Source organism: Hippoglossus hippoglossus, chromosome 6, assembly GCF_009819705.1.
Source record: "Hippoglossus hippoglossus isolate fHipHip1 chromosome 6, fHipHip1.pri, whole genome shotgun sequence".
NCBI classification, from domain to species: Eukaryota; Metazoa; Chordata; class Actinopteri; order Pleuronectiformes; family Pleuronectidae; genus Hippoglossus; species Hippoglossus hippoglossus.
Genome location: NC_047156.1, coordinates 26,039,040 through 26,056,810, shown reverse-complemented (window position 1 = coordinate 26,056,810; position 17,771 = coordinate 26,039,040). Strand labels below are relative to the sequence as shown.

General features: G+C 41.9%; 1 protein-coding gene across 4 annotated transcripts in view; it reads left to right on the top strand.

The window, feature by feature from the left end:
• The window catches only part of lrrk2 (leucine-rich repeat kinase 2), a 45,594-nt gene that overhangs the window by 9,896 nt on the left and 17,927 nt on the right, over window positions 1-17,771 (top strand). For 2 of the 4 annotated variants that reach the window (XM_034587176.1, XM_034587174.1), the window contains exons 9-27: window positions 81-241; window positions 341-420; window positions 728-834; window positions 1,152-1,281; window positions 1,782-1,906; window positions 3,444-3,571; window positions 8,397-8,541; window positions 8,791-8,930; window positions 9,510-9,638; window positions 11,166-11,336; window positions 12,441-12,705; window positions 12,850-13,038; window positions 14,415-14,530; window positions 14,719-14,791; window positions 15,433-15,614; window positions 15,713-15,963; window positions 16,480-16,628; window positions 17,340-17,433; window positions 17,523-17,709. In XM_034587176.1, the coding sequence (XP_034443067.1) occupies window positions 81-241; window positions 341-420; window positions 728-834; window positions 1,152-1,281; window positions 1,782-1,906; window positions 3,444-3,571; window positions 8,397-8,541; window positions 8,791-8,930; window positions 9,510-9,638; window positions 11,166-11,336; window positions 12,441-12,705; window positions 12,850-13,038; window positions 14,415-14,530; window positions 14,719-14,791; window positions 15,433-15,614; window positions 15,713-15,963; window positions 16,480-16,628; window positions 17,340-17,433; window positions 17,523-17,709 (2,822 nt within the window). Of the gene's footprint in view, window positions 1-80; window positions 242-340; window positions 421-727; window positions 839-1,151; window positions 1,282-1,781; window positions 1,907-3,443; window positions 3,572-8,396; window positions 8,542-8,790; window positions 8,931-9,509; window positions 9,639-11,165; window positions 11,337-12,440; window positions 12,706-12,849; window positions 13,039-14,414; window positions 14,531-14,718; window positions 14,792-15,432; window positions 15,615-15,712; window positions 15,964-16,479; window positions 16,629-17,339; window positions 17,434-17,522; window positions 17,710-17,771 lie in introns of all 4 variants that reach the window. The other 2 variants (XM_034587177.1, XM_034587175.1) reach the window with 2 other exon arrangements.

The window sequence follows — 17,771 nt, the reverse complement described above, 5'->3', positions numbered from 1 at the left end:
TGATGACCTACAGACCTCATATAGCCTATATTGCCTGAAATGCAGTGTAGGTACTCACTACACGTGTCTTTTCGCATCAGCTGCGACCATCGTGCAGAACAAAGCGGTGGCCGAGCAGGGTCTGGAGAAAGGAGAGGAGGAGGAGAACAGGGGTAAAGAGGAGGTAGAGGACATGGGCCTGGGCTGGATGGAGGTCTGCTGTATGGCACTGGAGCTCCACGCCGCCGAGCCGGCAGTTCAGGTCAGTCCAACTTCTTCCTGCCCACGACCGCATTATCAAATATTTAAAGAGGTATACGATATTTAATCTAACTTGTGTGACTCCCTTCTGCTGCGTCAGGAAGCTGCAAGCTGGGCCATTCACAATCTGTTACTGCACGGTGCTGGAGTGAGCCACTCAGAGGAGGACCAGGAAGAGAGGTGAAACGAGGAGATATCCCACACTTCCTCTTTTTCTATATTCAACTGTTTAAAGCTGGCGTTGGCAATCCTGGAAAATCCAGCAAGAGTGGCTACAATTTGAAAAAATGCAACTGATGCATCCCACCCCCTCCCATCAGCCCTCTCGTCAAAGCTACGTCAAACCTGACTTTACTTATTGATGGCTATTTGGACGTCAAGAGGATTTCAACAAATAAGATTAAAAGTGTTTCCGAGACAAATTACCAACCCTACGTTTAACCAAGGAGAGAATGTAATGACTGTTGTATTGTGTGTTTGTTTGCAGGACTCCTGTTCACAGACAGTTAATGGTGGCCATGCTGCTCCACTCCTCCTCTCCCAGCGTGTTTAAAGCTGCTACTAGTGCCATTGCCATGCTCATTACTCACAACAGTGAGTGTTGAACAGCACTTAATAACAGCTTGTGTGCAGGGATGTGGTGTGCTTTGCATGTTGGATAACCAGTCCACATGTTATCTCCTGCGTATTGTCAACAGCCTTTAATTAAGTAGACAATAGAGAGTGCCAGAAGGGTTTTTATTTTGCCGGAGGTAATTCAGTTTACTGTTTATAATTGGACGTTTCCTCTGAGCTTTTTTTAAAGACTCTAATGAAGACCCCACTTCTCCTATAATCCCAATGGCATCATCAGTTTATACATACACCACTGTTTAGTTGGCTTGTACAGTCAACGTCTGCTCTGGTTGCAGGTAGAATGCGTTCTCTGCTGCTGTCCAGTGGTCTCCATGTCAACCTGGTAGAGATGATGAAGAGACATTTAACCTCAGAGGAGGTTTCCATCAGCGCCTGCAAGCTGCTCAATCTGCTCTTCCAGGGAAGGTGGGTACAAATACATCATTTTCACTCTTTATTGGTTTTATGGATAGATGAGGAGAACATTTAACATCAAGATAACAAAAACAAGTTTGCTGGGGTGGTAGTGTGTTGTTTCTCTCAGATCATTCATCTTTTTACACTGAGGTATGAAAATCTGTCATAGAACAATAGGCAGGTGCCCATATGAATATCCTTCTTGTTCATGCTGGTTGGTGAAATACACTTCTTAATTTTGCTTTCAATGTAAGTGATGGGGAGAAGAAAATCCCATCTTGGTTCTGAGTTCTACATGCTCAAGTTTTTGTTTGAAACAAAATGATAAAATCTTACTGAAAATACTATTTATATATTAATATAATAAAAATATTTTTAAATACTTCCACAAACTCAGTTACAGGACTCAGCTATTTTGTTAAGATGAACAAGCCGCAGCTAAAGCATGGTTTTGTTTTCTCAGAATGTACAGATACAGTAACACTGATTTGTCCTCCCTGCATCTGTAGGATAGCCAGTCTGGATGAGTTGAACATGGCCATGAGTCAGATCCTCATCACCATGAAGGTCCACAACTTCCAGCCGGAGGTTCAGCTGGAGGCTCTGCAGGCCAGCCTGGTCTTCCTCTGCCCAGGTACAACTCAAGGCCCTGTACATTTGTATTAGTATGTCTCCCCACATGTGTCTCCAGTGATCACTTTTGATCTGATCTCACTTCCCTACTCTATACCCAGATTAACACGTTGTTTTTAACTAATCCGACCATTCAGTCGTGTGTGTCCATGTGAGAAGAAGGGGGGGCTGAGCTCTACCATGAAATAAGATTTTACTCATTTAGGAAAAAAAAGAAAGTCTACTTGTATGGATCAATCTAAATACTATGGAGGTGGCCATAAATAAATCAATGTATATAGGAAACACAAGTGTCAAAATACTACATCACCTGAGTATGTGGTCCTTCAATCGTGGCCCAGGACTCATTTGCGTTCACGCAGCTAAAAGAATGTGGCCACATGTGTCAGGGACCATCTCTTAATGAGGTCTGAGTGCATGACATGTGTCTTCAATGTGCCTTTGGGTGGATTCACACCTGTACTTAGGGCTGTCCACATGTGATCGCAGAGAGATGCATGTTAACACCAGATCTGAACATCTGAATCTGTCAGAGTCTCTTTTCTTATTCCCTTTAGTCAACATCTAGGTGCTCGTACTGTGATGTTTATGTTTGACCCAGAGAGAAACCTCCAAATCTAATCAATGCTCCTTCCCTTCTTTCTGTTGATAAAGTTTAAGTTATTTATGCTTTGTTTCTCCATGGTTGTTATTTCTGCCCATGCTCATGTTCTATGTTGACAATTGATTAAATGACTGTGTAATGTGCGATGAGTTGCTTGTAGTGATCACTACTGAGCTTTGTATTTGGTTTTATGGCACATTTGCTGTATGGTTCCGTCCTTGTCTCTAGCAGCTGCTTTTAGCAGAAAAGCTCCTCTACACAGACAAAGACCCTGTCTGGCCATTTACCTGTCTACAAGTTCCATGGTAATCTGTTGAGTAGTATTTTTTCATCCTACTATCTAACAAACATACAAACTAGAATGACACTCAGTAGAGAATATTCACTAGATGCGTACTTGTTTTGGCTCTGCACAAATTTCATCAACATCCATGACTTATTCTCACAGAAATAAAGCCAAATGTAAATTGCCCTATCTCACAATGTTAAAGAAAACGAAAAAATCCTGATCTGCTCCAAAAGTGAAATGGTTTATTCCGTGACCCATTACACATCCATCCACCAAGTTTCACGGAAATCGGTTCAGTAGTTTTTGTGTATTCCTACTTTTCATGCAGGCATGTGCCTACATACAGTGTGAAATGTTGTGTGAATACAAATACATACATTTTTTTGGTGTGCAAATAGACAAACCTCCTATACATAAGTTGATATTCTTAATTTTCACTATAGCAGCTATTTGTTTCCATTGTCCAGCCGTTGACTGCAAAGCTGGTTAAGTGGAGCAGCTTGTTTGTAATAAGGTTACAGTGTACTCGGCTTCTGCTCCCAGCGCTGTACTTGTAACAGTCGTAATTAGATTAGTGATCAGCAACAGATCGTTTGTGTGTACATTGTATGTTCACATGTCCCTTTGCTGTGTTTGATTTCCCAGAGAGGAGTCTACGGGAGCACGGCACCTCTGTTGCAGACCCGGACATGGCCGACGTGTCGCTGAAAGTCCTGAAGAACCAGTGTGTGGTGGAAGGAGCTCACACGCTCTACCTGGAGGTTCTGAACAGGGTACGAGCACACTGACTGCGCAAATGTTTGGTTTTGATTTCTTTTGTTCTTAAATCCTTAAATCTGGCTTGTTGTGTTATATATATGATGACAACAATACCATAAAGATCCTAAAGATGGTAGAGGCTGAAAACAACCCAGTGTAATTTGTTTTCCACAAAAACAGAAGCAGTGCACACACATAAACAGCACATATAGTTTTCAGTCATTACACAAATTAAACAACAGTTCATCCATTCATTGTGGAAATGATACAGTAAGGCTGTCTGCAACCAGAACATTGGAGGGATGTAATTACTATATTTCTAAAAAGAATTTGCAATACTTACTGGTATGAATGAATGGTGTGCATGCTTTTTCTCCCCCCAGTGGTTGTTGGTGCCCTCAGGAATGGTCAATGCTATGCTTTCTGAAAAGGAGAGGGAAAAAAAGACGTGACATGTCAGTGGGAAATCCAAAAAGCATTCAATTAACCATATTTCAACTTTTAACCATCTTTCATGGCCATTTTGTTCTAAAACAAGGCATAAATCAGATGTGATATAAAAATTTTGATGATGACTGATAGCAACACAGTTTTTTTGTTACATTTAATCTTTATTTGACATGTTTTATGCCACCGTACTGTTGATGGTCAGTCCGGAGTACAGTACTCAGAGAGATCTCAGGGATTTTTCTATAATTTGGTACCAATGTTCAGTTTCAGATGACCCGATTAGATTTTGTCAAAGGTCAAGGTAGCTGGGACCCCACAAAGCACATATTTCTTGCCTTGTGCACATGAGGTCTAAGGAACACTTCAACGGAAACCTTTCAAATTTGGCACAGTTGTTCATTTAGACTTGCTGATTACTTGATTAGATTGGAGGGGTTTAAGGTCAAGTTGGCCTAACAACATGTTTTTACATCTTGAATAGGATATCTCAAGTCTGCCTTCAGGGAATTTCCCCAAATTTTGACCAGTTCTCACTTGGACTAAAAAATGAACTGATTAGATTTCAGTAGTCAAAGCTTAAAGGTCACAGTGACCTTCTATGAGCCTGGAAAGAGAAATGGAAGTGGACTGAAATTAGCTGAGGCGTACAACCACAGGGTGGTTATTCTAGGTCAAAAACCTGCCTAAGCTGTTGCTGGGCTCCATGGTAGTACATCTCAAACATAGTAACTTATGGACAGCAAATCTTTTTGTAGAGCTACACATATTGCATATTGTTATCCAGGAATGGAATATCTGTTTTAAGTTTAAGGAATTCATTTTACGAATGACTGAAGGCGAGAGTCAATGTACACATAAATATTGTATAACCAAATAGTTTGTGTTACGATGTATAAGGAGTCAGTAGATCCTAAAAGTCCACCTTTCTCTCTCATTAATTTCTCTGATGATTTCAGTACAACTATCTACTGTAGGCGGGTCAGAACAATTACTTGATTTACAGTGAATGTTTGAACGACACAGTGTAGGCTGAATCTTGAACTTCAGAAATGTTTTACCATCAATTCATACAAAATGAAAATCATGGGAGTGATGATGCATAACTTTTTTTTATTGTAATAATGCCCTTTATACCCTATGATGACAAATGATTGGTGAATCTAAATAAGCTCTAGATCATGTCTCTAATGTTATTGGTTGCAAAAAATAATGCATAATTTCGCAATTATGTACTTAATGGTGAATTCATAATGACATAATTCCGACCCATATGGACCAAAATTATTTTCCGATCTATACAAGATATTAAGGTAATGTCGGTAGTCCCATAGCAGGGGTATTCAACTAAAATTTAAAGAGGTCCAGTTAGAGAAAATTTCTTGAAGCAAAGGTCCGGAAGATCATAATGTCTAACTATTTAGTGTGATATATATTGAAGTAGCCTAGTAGTTGTATCAACATCTGCATGTACTAAATACCTGACTGTCAAATCAAATGAATTCAGTACGATTCAAAAACTTTTTGACAATATTTATTGTCACGTAACATAGAACTGAACATATATGTATGATTGCAGATATGTATAATGTTCTCTCATTAACTAAATAAAAGTAGGGCTGCATTTCAAAATAAGAGAAAATAAATAAAATGTGAAAATTGTGCATGTTCAAATAAAGGGCTTAACTTCAGAAAATTAAATAAAGGGAGCAAAAGCTTGAATTTCCCTTTTTCTGTTTCACATCTTGACTCAAAAGTCTCAACCAATTTTACAGATAATAAATCTCAACACATCTTAACAATTGAACAGTTTTAGAATCACTTTCTTCCCCTCTTATATCCCACTCCCCCACTTTGTTCGTCTGTTTCTCTCCCTTTCTCCGTCTCACTCCTGTTTCTCAACTTTCTCCATCTCACTCCTGTTTCTCCACTTTCTCCATCTCACTCCTGTTTCTCCACTTTCTCCGTCTCACTCCTGTTTCTCCACTTTCTCCGTCTCACTCCTGTTTCTCCACTTTCTCCGTCTCACTCCTGTTTCTCCGTCTCACTCCTGTTTCTCCACTTTCTCCGTCTCACTCCTGTTTCTCCACTTTCTCCGTCTCACTCCTGTTTCTCAACTTTCTCCATCTCACTCCTGTTTCTCCACTTTCTCCGTCTCACTCCTGTTTCTCCGTCTCACTCCTGTTTCTCCACTTTCTCCGTCTCACTCATGTTTCTCCACTTTCTCCGTCTCACTCCTGTTTCTCCGTCTCACTCCTGTTTCTCCACTTTCTCCGTCTCACTCCTGTTTCTCAACTTTCTCCATCTCACTCCTGTTTCTCCACTTTCTCCGTCTCACTCCTGTTTCTCCACTTTCTCCGTCTCACTCCTGTTTCTCTCCCTTTCTCCGTCTCACTCCTGTTTCTCCGTCTCACTCCTGTTTCTCCACTTTCTCCGTCTCACTCATGTTTCTCCACTTTCTCCGTCTCACTCCTGTTTCTCCACTTTCTCCGTCTCACTCCTGTTTCTCCGTCTCACTCCTGTTTCTCCACTTTCTCCGTCTCACTCCTGTTTCTCCGTCTCACTCCTGTTTCTCCACTTTCTCCGTCTCACTCCTGTTTCTCCACTTTCTCCGTCTCACTCCTGTTTCTCAACTTTCTCCGTCTCACTCCTGTTTCTCCACTTTCTCTGTCTCACTCCTGTTTCTCCGTCTCACTCCTGTTTCTCCACTTTCTCCGTCTCACTCCTGTTTCTCCACTTTCTCCGTCTCACTCCTGTTTCTCAACTTTCTCCATCTCACTCCTGTTTCTCCACTTTCTCCGTCTCACTCCTGTTTCTCCGTCTCACTCCTGTTTCTCCACTTTCTCCGTCTCACTCCTGTTTCTCCACTTTCTCCGTCTCACTCTTGTTTCTCAACTTTCTCCATCTCACTCCTGTTTCTCCACTTTCTCCGTCTCACTCCTGTTTCTCCACTTTCTCCGTCTCACTCCTGTTTCTCCACTTTCTCCGTCTCACTCCTGTTTCTCTCCCTTTCTCCGTCTCACTCCTGTTTCTCCGTCTCACTCCTGTTTCTCCACTTTCTCCGTCTCACTCCTGTTTCTCCACTTTCTCCGTCTCACTCCTGTTTCTCCACTTTCTCCGTCTCACTCCTGTTTCTCCACTTCCTCCGTCTCACTCCTGTTTCTCCACTTTCTCCGTCTCACTCCTGTTTCTCTCCCTTTCTCCGTCTCACTCCTGTTTCTCTCCCTTTCTCTGTCTCACTCCTGTTTCTCTCCCTTTCTCCAGCTCACTCCTCTGTTTCTCTCCCTTTCTCCATCTCACTCCTGTTTCTCCACTTCCTCCGTCTCACTCCTGTTTCTCTCCCTTTCTCTGTCTCACTCCTGTTTCTCTCCCTTTCTCCATCTCACTCCTCTGTTTCTCTCCCTTTCTCCATCTCACTCCTGTTTCTCCACTTCCTCCGTCTCACTCCTGTTTCTCTCCCTTTCTCTGTCTCACTCCTGTTTCTCTCCCTTTCTCCATCTCACTCCTCTGTTTCTCTCCCTTTCTCTGTCTCACTCCTGTTTCTCTCCCTTTCTCCATCTCACTCCTCTGTTTCTCTCCCTTTCTCCGTCTCACTCCTGTTTCTCTCCCTTTCTCCGTCTCACTCCTCTGTATCTCTACCTGTATCGCTATCTGTCTTTTTCTTTCTACCGTCTTTTCATGTGTAACTTGCCTCTAACTCTCTCATCTGTCTGCACTGTAGAGTCGCAATGTTTACCGCCTGGAATGCACAGACTTGATTGGCTGAGTAGTATCACGTGGGATGGCTTAACTCGCATGCAATTGGTCTGTGTGTTTCTCATCCGCTAAACTATTACCGTAAAGATTACAAAAGCTGCGCCGGTTACAAATAGAAGCGCCCCGTCAGGTTTTAAATCATAACCTTCTGTTTTGGCTGTAGGTCCGGGTCCGTACGGGACGGCTTCTGGGTCCGGACCCGGACCGTGGTCCGCCTGTTAGTGACCTCTGTCCTATAGGATGCTTGACAGATTTTTGGACAATGCATGACAACATTTTTTTACTTCTTTGTGACATAACTTACCATCTAACATCATGTGAAGGAGAAGAATTTTCTGATCAATAGAAGTAGAAATATCTAACCATTTTTTTTCACCTTTGACTGATTAGCTCTTAAAGTTAATCATCTGGAGATAACCTCACAAGTTATTTTGTACACACACGCACAAACAATACCCTGCTTCTGGCTCTATGCCTGCGTACAGGGTAACCAGTTGCCAGTGTAGTGGGCCCAGCAAATGTTAATGTCGTCCATCACTATTGCTCGGCAGTAAATCGTACAGCCTGAAGAATAGATTCTGAAAGAGATGACAACCAGGATGATATTCAGTGCTGTTTGTTTATGTGTGTGCTCAGTTCATCAGCAGCTCCAACATACAGAGGTGCGGTTTGAAGGTGCTGTCCACCCTGGCTGACTGCTCTGGTGCAGTGGACTTGCTTTGCCAGCAGGGGGCCATAGACACTGTGCTACATACACTACAGATGTTCCCACGGGAGCGAGGTGCAGTATACAATTATTAATTACATTTCAGCATCTTGTTCATCCTTGGAGATTAAGTGAATGTAGGGAATGACGAGATCTAGGGATTTGTCTCTAGGATTTGCTGAACTGATGTATTTGTGTAATAGTTGCTGGGTTATTTATTAAGTAATAAGTTTGTATTGCCTTTGACTGCCAGGAGGTACAAACTGAATATACAGATGTTCAGTATCAAAACTAACTAATTGTGTCCACGCTAACTTCCTCCAGAGATACACTACTGGGGTCTGGCCCTGCTCGGCTGCCTCGTATCCAAGAAGAAGCTGTCGAGGATGATCGTGCCCGTTCTGGCCTCTGTTGTGGTCGTCTCACTCATCCAGTATAGCGGAGACTCTGAGATGCTCCTGAAGGTCAGAAATAGGACACGCATACATTTTTAAAAGGACAGAATAGAGACTTCTACAACACATTCCTTACTCAATGTGCTGCAGTTGCTTTTTCATTCAGTTTGAACACAACAGCTTGTCAAAAGCAATTTCTTTAATCTGAAATAATGTCACAACATATACGTTAATAGTAAAGTAATGTAAACATATAAGTGGGAACGGAACGGAAAAATGTGTAGTGGAAATGGAAATGTGGAAATGTGTATATATACATGAATGAACTGAGCAAAATAACACACCCATCCTGTACAGCCCCATGGATATATACAAACCTGAAAAGATTACTCTTATTTTTACCTCTTTGAATTTTTTGTTTGTTTTCTTTTCTTTGTAATTTTTTACAATTATCATTATTATTACTATCATGATTTATTTGTTTTGTTTGTACCGACCACGCTCCTAAATACAGATGTTTTTTGTGTGTGCATGTGTGTGTCTCTGTGTATGGTCTGAGGATTAGAGGGGTATTGTATTTGTACAAATTGTAAAGGTTGTGAAGATTTGGGGCTATTTATATTTGAGCTCTCTGTTTGTGTCCCACAGTGTTTCCAGGTGGCGTTGAGGATGCTGGATGCTTGTTCGGGAGCGGCTGCTGAGCTGCAGAGAGAAGACTTCGACAGGCAGATCTTCCAGCAGCTCAGAGAGGAGACCCCCGACCAGAGCAACAGCCCTGTGAGTCAGACCACCAACATGAGGGGGACACTGTTTTGCATAAGAGTAAAACGTCTCCACAATTATGGATGGATCTGCTGAGAAGTTTTATACAGACCTTTTATTTTCTTATCAGAATGAATTGGAATCACTCCGATCCCCTGGAGTTTCATCTTGCTTCAAGTCAGGATTGAAAATGAATAATACAAAACATTAGATGTTATATGTTTACATAGAGAGCAATAATTTATTAAAGATTAAATAGTCTGAATAAAACACTACCATGTAAACAGTATTTTATGATTAAATAAGGTCAAACTGAGAATGAGCAATAATACGTGGAGTATTGCGACCTTGATTGCATTACATGTATAATTCCTAATCGCATTATAACATGGGAGTCCTAATCAGGCTCTACTCTGTAACATGTAAACAGGAATATGAATGGGACATTCTAATAGCAACTCATATAAACATGATTGAAAAAGGTCTATAGTTGTAATATAGATGTCCATGTGAGTGTAGTAATTGTGTACAATAGCCCCACTCTATTATTTGCATGGCCACAGACTCTCAAGGTCTTTACACACCAAGTCTGTTTTTTTCATATGCATTTAAAAATAAATCCATCATCCAATTAAAATCTTCACGCACAGAAACCTTACACACTGCGTTTTATTGTTTTGAAAGTGGAGTCGAGCAGTGAGGATAATTTTGTGGTCGGTCCTGTCACTTCTTGATAAAATAAAAATAAATTGTGGGTTCCATCCAATCTTTCATCTTCTGATCAAGGAACTGCGAAATTATCCCAATTCCCGGAGTCTATTTCAGGATGTCAGAGGTCCGGTTTGATATCGCACATTAAAAAGAAGAAAACTAATTTCTGGGATACAATATATCCAGAAGAGTTCAAACAACTCTCTGGAACATCTTTGACTGGTGTGGAAAAACACAGGAAATGTTCTGTAAACAGACAAAAGTTTTGGAGTTGGTGTATAAACATGATTGACACAACTTGGGGTTGTTTATTTTTACACTTGACCTTTAATGTTGTTGAGTATTTGCTTCTCTTTTCCAAAGGCCCCAGATTTATTATAAAAATAAAAGCAAAGAAACTTAAGAAAATTAATCACGAACACAAGACACCGTCCTGATACAGCAGTGTTTAAAAAAAGCCGCTCAAAATTAGTTTCGAATCACAACTGCTCTCACGAATGAGATATATGTGTTTTTTAATGATGTACTGTGACTTCATGCGAATACCAGGAATCATAGTGATCAGCAGACAGTCTTGTTAAAACACATGCTGTTCTGTACCCACAGTCCCCACAAAAAGGAACATACAGTACAAAAAGACTGTGCAGGATGTACAGACACATTTATATACTGTTCAGATTAGGAACAGAGGCCACTTGTCTACTTCTTGCTAAGCACTTAGAATGACCACGAGGAACACTGGAAACCCTCAGCATAATTTAATAAACAGATTTGTTTAGGACAACTTTAACCTCCTTTAACCTCCTCCTCGCCCGCTCTGTCTGCCGTCAGCTGCGGAAGTCAGTGTGTCTGGCCCTGTCGAAGATGTGGTGCGACTCGGAGCTACACTACAGCATGCTGGAAAAGGCCTGCAGGGATGGAGACACCATGATGGCCGAGTGTCTGATCGAGCTGGGCGCCGACGTCAACCAGAAGACGAAGACAGAGTCTCTCATCTACCAGGTCAGAGTTCACAAAGCATCACAGGCCAGATGAGGGACCTGTAGAATCCAGCAGGTCATGTGTTAACTTGACAATGTCTGTTTTGGCATAAATTGTCAAGATGTGATGTTGTTTTGACCACAAACCTGCCAAAATGCTACAGATCTGAAAAAGACAGTTGGAAATGTGAAAAATCTAAATTTAATTCCAATAATGTGTGAAGAGCGAGTGTGATGGAGGAAGTACTCAAACATTTTACTTAATTAAATGTACTAATACAAACCAAGGTAAAATGAAAAGTAACACTTTTGTACTTGAGTGAAAGTAAGTAAATACTTTCTTTTAAATATACTGTGCTAAAAGCATTGAAAGTAAAAGTACTTGCAGAGTGTAGCCTCAAAGTCTCAGCGGTTGCCTCCAAGTGCATTTCAGGTGTTCACCAGTGATGCTGCTGCTGCAGAAGGCGGGGTCTAATGTTGCCTGACTGCTCTGATTGCATCTATGGACCAAGTCCCCTGTTGTTATTCATTACTTGAGCATTTAACACAATACACTGTAACATGTTAGAAGAGATATTTGCTGATATATGGAGGAAAGTATTAGTTAAAAGCAATTGAAAATAAATCCACTTCAACAATGAAAAATGTATTCCAATACAGTACCAGGGTTTTTCCTGCATAGAGAATTTCGAGGCGGCCGCCTCCGCCAAATTTCGTACCCCCTCCGCGTCCCAACAAAATTCTAGTAGAGTGGAAACCGCTTATAGTGATCATGTTTGTCTCGGGTCAAAGACTCACGCACTCACACACAAACAGTGGCATCGGACACATGTGTAAACTCACACTGGGTATAAACAACAGAATTTGTAAACTTGGCTTGATTCGGTTGGCAGTGCGCTGCACAAATGATAGAGACACAGAGAGGAGCAGTAAATTGCTGACAGAGCTGGTAAAACTGTGAAGCTGTGGCCGGGCTGTGCACTCTCTGGCCCGGACAGTAGAGCTGTCCGTGGTCAATGGGTCCCAGTAGTTAAAGAATCGAGGTTTGATAGCATCATTGACAGATAAACTAATCAGTTGCAGCCCTGCCTGCCTCTCCGTCATGGCCTGTGTGCTGTGTGTGCAGGTGTGTGAGAGAGGCGGACCTCTCGAGCTGGTGGAGCTCCTGATCAGCCGAGGTGCACACGAGCAGCACCTCCGCAGGGCTCTGGCTGTGAGTGTGAAGCTGTGTGATGGGCCCACAGTCATTCAGCTGCTGGGCCGTCTGGGTCTGGACCTCAACAACAGTGCCCTGTGCCTGGGGGGCTTCAAACTCGGTCGCATGGATCCCAACTGGCTCGGCCCCTTGTTTGCCGAAAGAGGAAGAACGCAAAGTCTCCGCTATGGTATCGGTGAGGAAGAGTTAATGCCTTTCTTTCTTTTATATTATTGTACATTCACTATCTTTGGATTTTGGACAAAATAAATTATTTAAAGGTGAAGTTGTGATGGGAATATTTCATGATTTTTACGTACAATGCTCTTGCTCTTTAAAGGTAAAGGCATGAGTTTAGCCAGGTACATTCAATCGATCCAGAGGTCCAAGAGCATCAGTGGTCCTTCGAGGTCAATGGCCGACCCCTGTCTGACCTCTGGCTACATTTCTGACGAGAGTGACGACTCCATCTTCAGCTGTTTCTCCATGGACGACAGCCTGATTTTCAACGACGACATGGAAAGTGACGGTAAAGTTTAGTAGTTGTTTGCTGGAGCTGAGCCTGCAGTGTACTCCTGGGCCCTCTGTTCATACATGTGTGTGTAAATGAAAGGTACTTTTGAAATCGGTCCAGTAAATCGCCTCTGCTGCAGTGGCTGCAATCTTAAGAGTCTGGCAACATTTCACTCAATGAGAAGTCTAACTCTCAACTCTCCAGCAGCTCATTGTCCCTCCTCTGCTTTGTGCCCCACTCTCTCCCTCCTCATGCTCCTCATCCACCCTCCTGCTCAAACAAGTAGGGACAGCTATCAATGGCTCATGGACATTGTCCACATCAGAAAAAGATTCAGCCATAATAGTTTCCTTCAGTAAAAGCCAAACTCCTCTCTCCAACTCTGTCTTCCTCCAACAACCCAATTCTCATGAGAGTTGAAAGTGAAATAATGATGCCAGAAAAAAAACAATAGAACTTTCAGTGGACATGTCTCAGTTGGCCAATAAGATTACCTTGTAACTACTGCCGCTGTGTCACGGCTGCCAGCGGAGGCGCTGTACTGGACTGAAGTTTGAAGTACCATTCAGCTACACACCCACATTTATAAACATGGGCCCTGGTTGAAAAATAACCAAATTCCCTTTTAAATGAATTAAAAATTAAAGTTTGTAAATTCATATAATCCACTACGATTCCAACACAGGCAGAACACTAGATTTATATCTGGGAATCACAGCAGTGCTGTTGAGACATCAATGCAGTTCTATTACTGACTGAACATGTTGGACTTCAGACTGTAGCTCTATTGTACTGCAGCAGCTGAAGCACTAACATCCCCTCACTGTTATTTTATTTGAAATATCACTGAAGATCATATACATTATATTGTTTCCTCTGTGGTTTTTAACGCTTTGTCATTCGACTCAGCTCAATACAATGTCTGTTGTTCTTCAGAGAGTCACATTGATTCATTATGGATATTTTTGATTAGTCTCCGTTTATTCTTAGTGTAATTGTGTTACGCATTTGTTCATTTTACATTTGACCTTTTAGCTTTAAGGCACGTTCAATGTGTTCTGCATCATCTGGAGTTTTTTTTCCGTTGAGCTGCAACAAACAAGGAAATATTTTTTATATCAGTGAGCTTAGTTTAAATAAGATATACAATTTGTATAAATGTGCAGCCCTCCCTAAGTCAACAGTGGGTAACATAGATTTGTTTACCAACGTTTAAATTGTACATATGATAACTTACACCTTTTGATATAGAAAAATCCTAGATCTGCCACTGTTAAACTTATAATGTTTTGTCTTGAACTAAATTGAACCTCACAACTAAAAGGAAAAATACACTTGTCACCACCACTGTCACTAATCAGTTGTTCTCCTGTGTGCTTTTCTCTCTGCAGGGAGTGATTCATTGTCGGGGGCTCTGTCTCCCAAACCACATAATAATTCAACAGAGGAGCTGAAGATGGGGTCCTTCAGTAGAAAGCAGAGGCGTCACAGACATGCCAGTGCAGAGGTAAAAGCTCTTCATCTTTATTTAGTATTTTATGCTCAGGGTGATACCATTTTCTTGTGTGCACTGCACCTGTAAAACTCAAGTATATACCCTGCAGTTCTTAGCCTAAATACAGATTTAGGAATCTCAAATGTGAGCCTGTTGTCTCACTGTTGGTTTTGCTGTCATGTGTTTTGTCTTTTTTCTAGAGTGGTCAGACTGAGAGCGAACACTGTGAACCTGTACACAGGCGATATGTGAGGACTGGCTCCGCCCCAAAATGTAACTCCATTAAACTGAATTCAGTTAAGCTTTATTCTCATTCTTGCAGACACAGCTGCTCGATGTGTACTGTGATGTTTGTCTGTAACGTACTTCAAAGTTGTTCTGTTTGATTCAAGTCAAGGAAAATGCTTAGTCATAGTTTTCACTTTTTTTCTTCTTTAAAAACTCTGTGACCGTGCATGTTTTTGGATCATTGTCATGTGAAATTCTTCTCCACTCAAACGTCTTGAGACTGGGAGTCAGCATTTAGGTAGACAAAACGTTCGTCTGTCAGTCTTCAGCTTATCTAGGTTCGGGTCGCTCAGGTAGGGTACCCAAGACATTGCTCACCCTAGCCAAGCTTTCCAGCTCATCCTGGGGATCCCGAGGTGTTCCCAGGCCTGTAATCCCTCCACTGAGTTCTGGGTCTACCCCAAGGTCTCCTCTCGGTGAGGCATGCCCATTAAACTTCCAATAAAAGGCGCCAAGGAGGCATCCTGACTACATGCCCGAACCAACTCAACTGTCTTCTAATACAGTATACCATATTTCTATAGAATTTAGACCTATAAAATGAAATACTTTTTAAGCGAAAAGAAGTGGAGGGTGAATCTTTTGGATATGGACGACATAATAACACATATGCGTCACTTCCTCAGCACTGGGGTCCGCTCTGCTCAGAGAGAGGGAGAGGATCCGCCTGCTGGACCTGTCCGGGAATGAGTTGGACTCTCTGTCTTGTCTGATGGACAGCGGCTTTGTGCAGGAGCAGCTGGGGCATCTCCTCCGCCTCGACCTGAGCCACAACAGTCTGCTAGAGTTCCCTTCAGCTCTTTGCCAGGTGATGATCTGATCTTTGCTGAAACACCAGGGATCAAATGATAAAAAAAAAAGGATATTTACGCTAAAGCTCATATTATTGTTTTTGTTTTGGCACAGAGTTTGAACAGTTTGACTCGACTGGACCTGCAGGGCAACCAGCTCCAGTCGCTGCCATCGGAGCTGCTGTCTCTGCCGTCGCTTGGCACGCTGAACATCTCTCGTAACTGTGTGGGTCCCCTTCTGACCTTTGACCCTGCTGCCATCTGGCCGTCACTGCGGCAGCTAAACCTGTCTTTCAACAAAATCACTACATTTCCTCACGAGCTGGGCCGTGCCATGGATCACCTGGAGGAGCTGTTTTTAGAAGGGTAGGCTGGTTGAAAACGGAGGTGTTTGTTTTGTGGTTTGAATATTATGATAGCAGGGAAGTGTTGGAAATGGAAGATAGTAGTTATTTCATACTGTGAAGTGAATATATCCAATTATATTGATATAGAAAAAGTTTGACATGATGTTAATGTCATGGAATAAATTCAGGGACGCTGGAAGTCAGTCAGGGACGGGGATGCTGAGAGAAAGTTTATATAACCACATTTGTGATTTTAATATTAGGTTGAGTGATCAACAACATTTGACACCAGTTTAGAACATTTGAAATTACAACAAACAGCAAACTTGATCACCAAATTACTGTATGTCAAAGCAGCATGGTGCCATATTTGAGTAAGTTCACACGAAAAGAGAAAGTTGGAGAATTAAACTAAATGAATACAGTGTCCTTGGCAGTTGCTCAGTTTATAGCTTTAGTTATTTCACGACTCTATCATGTGTCCACTTATTAACGGCACAATGGTGAATATAATTACATTTTTCTAACTTTTCAGCAACAGTATAACTGAGCTGTGCATGCCCCTGTACCTGCCGGAGCTCAAGCTGCTGGATGTGAGCAAGAACAGTGTGGAGAATATTTCTCCAGACTTTCTGACAGGCTGCCCCAAGCTGGAAACGTTCAATGCCGCTATGAACAAAATCTGTGAGTACTATTGTTGCTAGGGTTGGGTACCATTCACATTTGAACTGCTACTGGTGCTGCTACCTGTATCTGGAATTCGGTACCGGTACCCAACGGTACTTTTTACTTTTTATATTCCCACATAATGATTGACCCTTTTCCTTAATGAGTCAAATCTTTCTTCATAGCTGCGCATTCATTCATAATTCAGCTCGTCTCTCGTGCCTTCACGCACTCATACACACAAACAGTATGATCAGTCACATGTAAACTCAGACTGGGTAAAAACAACAGAATGATCATGATCAGAAATTAATAAAGTTCCAGGCGTGAGTCACATGGTCTTGCTCTCTCACTCTCACTCACTAACGTATACTCTCTCTTCTCACATATACATACTCTCCCACCCAGATGCCCTCACCGGTACCGAAATTTGGCATAGATTGATTAAACGTGAATCGGTACTCGGTAGTACCAACATAATTAGGTTGGTTCCCTTAAAAGTACAGAGTTCAGTACCAAACCCTAGTTGTTGCATTCAGGATCTTGGTTTCAGGAGCTTTGTGACTTCCTCTTTTGCCTATCTTGTACTTTATAATATTGGTCATACAAAGTTTAATAACATATCATTGTGCAGAGCATTTTGAAAACGAGGTCAGTGCGGGTAATATTTTAACACAGTGAACACAGTGAACACAGTGATTGTAATCATGAGTTTACTGTCCTCTCCAGGTTGCCTGTCACATCTGCCGTCCAAGATCATGACACTAAAACTAGCAAACAACAACTTCACTTATGTTTCTGAGGCTATACTTGATCTTCCAAAGTAAGTCAAGTTCACACTTACTTTTCTTGTTTCTATGATTGTGTCAGTCAGTGTGTTGTAATGCAGCGGATGTTTTTTGCCTCTTTTAGCTTAAGGTCTGTGGACATGAGAACCAACCAAATCGCCGTTCTTCCCGGCCCGGGATTCTGGGCATCCAGCAATCTCAGAGAGCTGATGTTCAGTCAGAACTGCATCGCAGCTCTGGATCTGAACGGGCCGACCTCCAAATGGATCAGACTGGAGAAACTTCACCTGAGTGACAACAAGCTCAGTGAGGTAAAGGGCAATTTAGAGCAAAGCTTGATAAGAAATAAGATTCATATTACTGCAAATGTGAT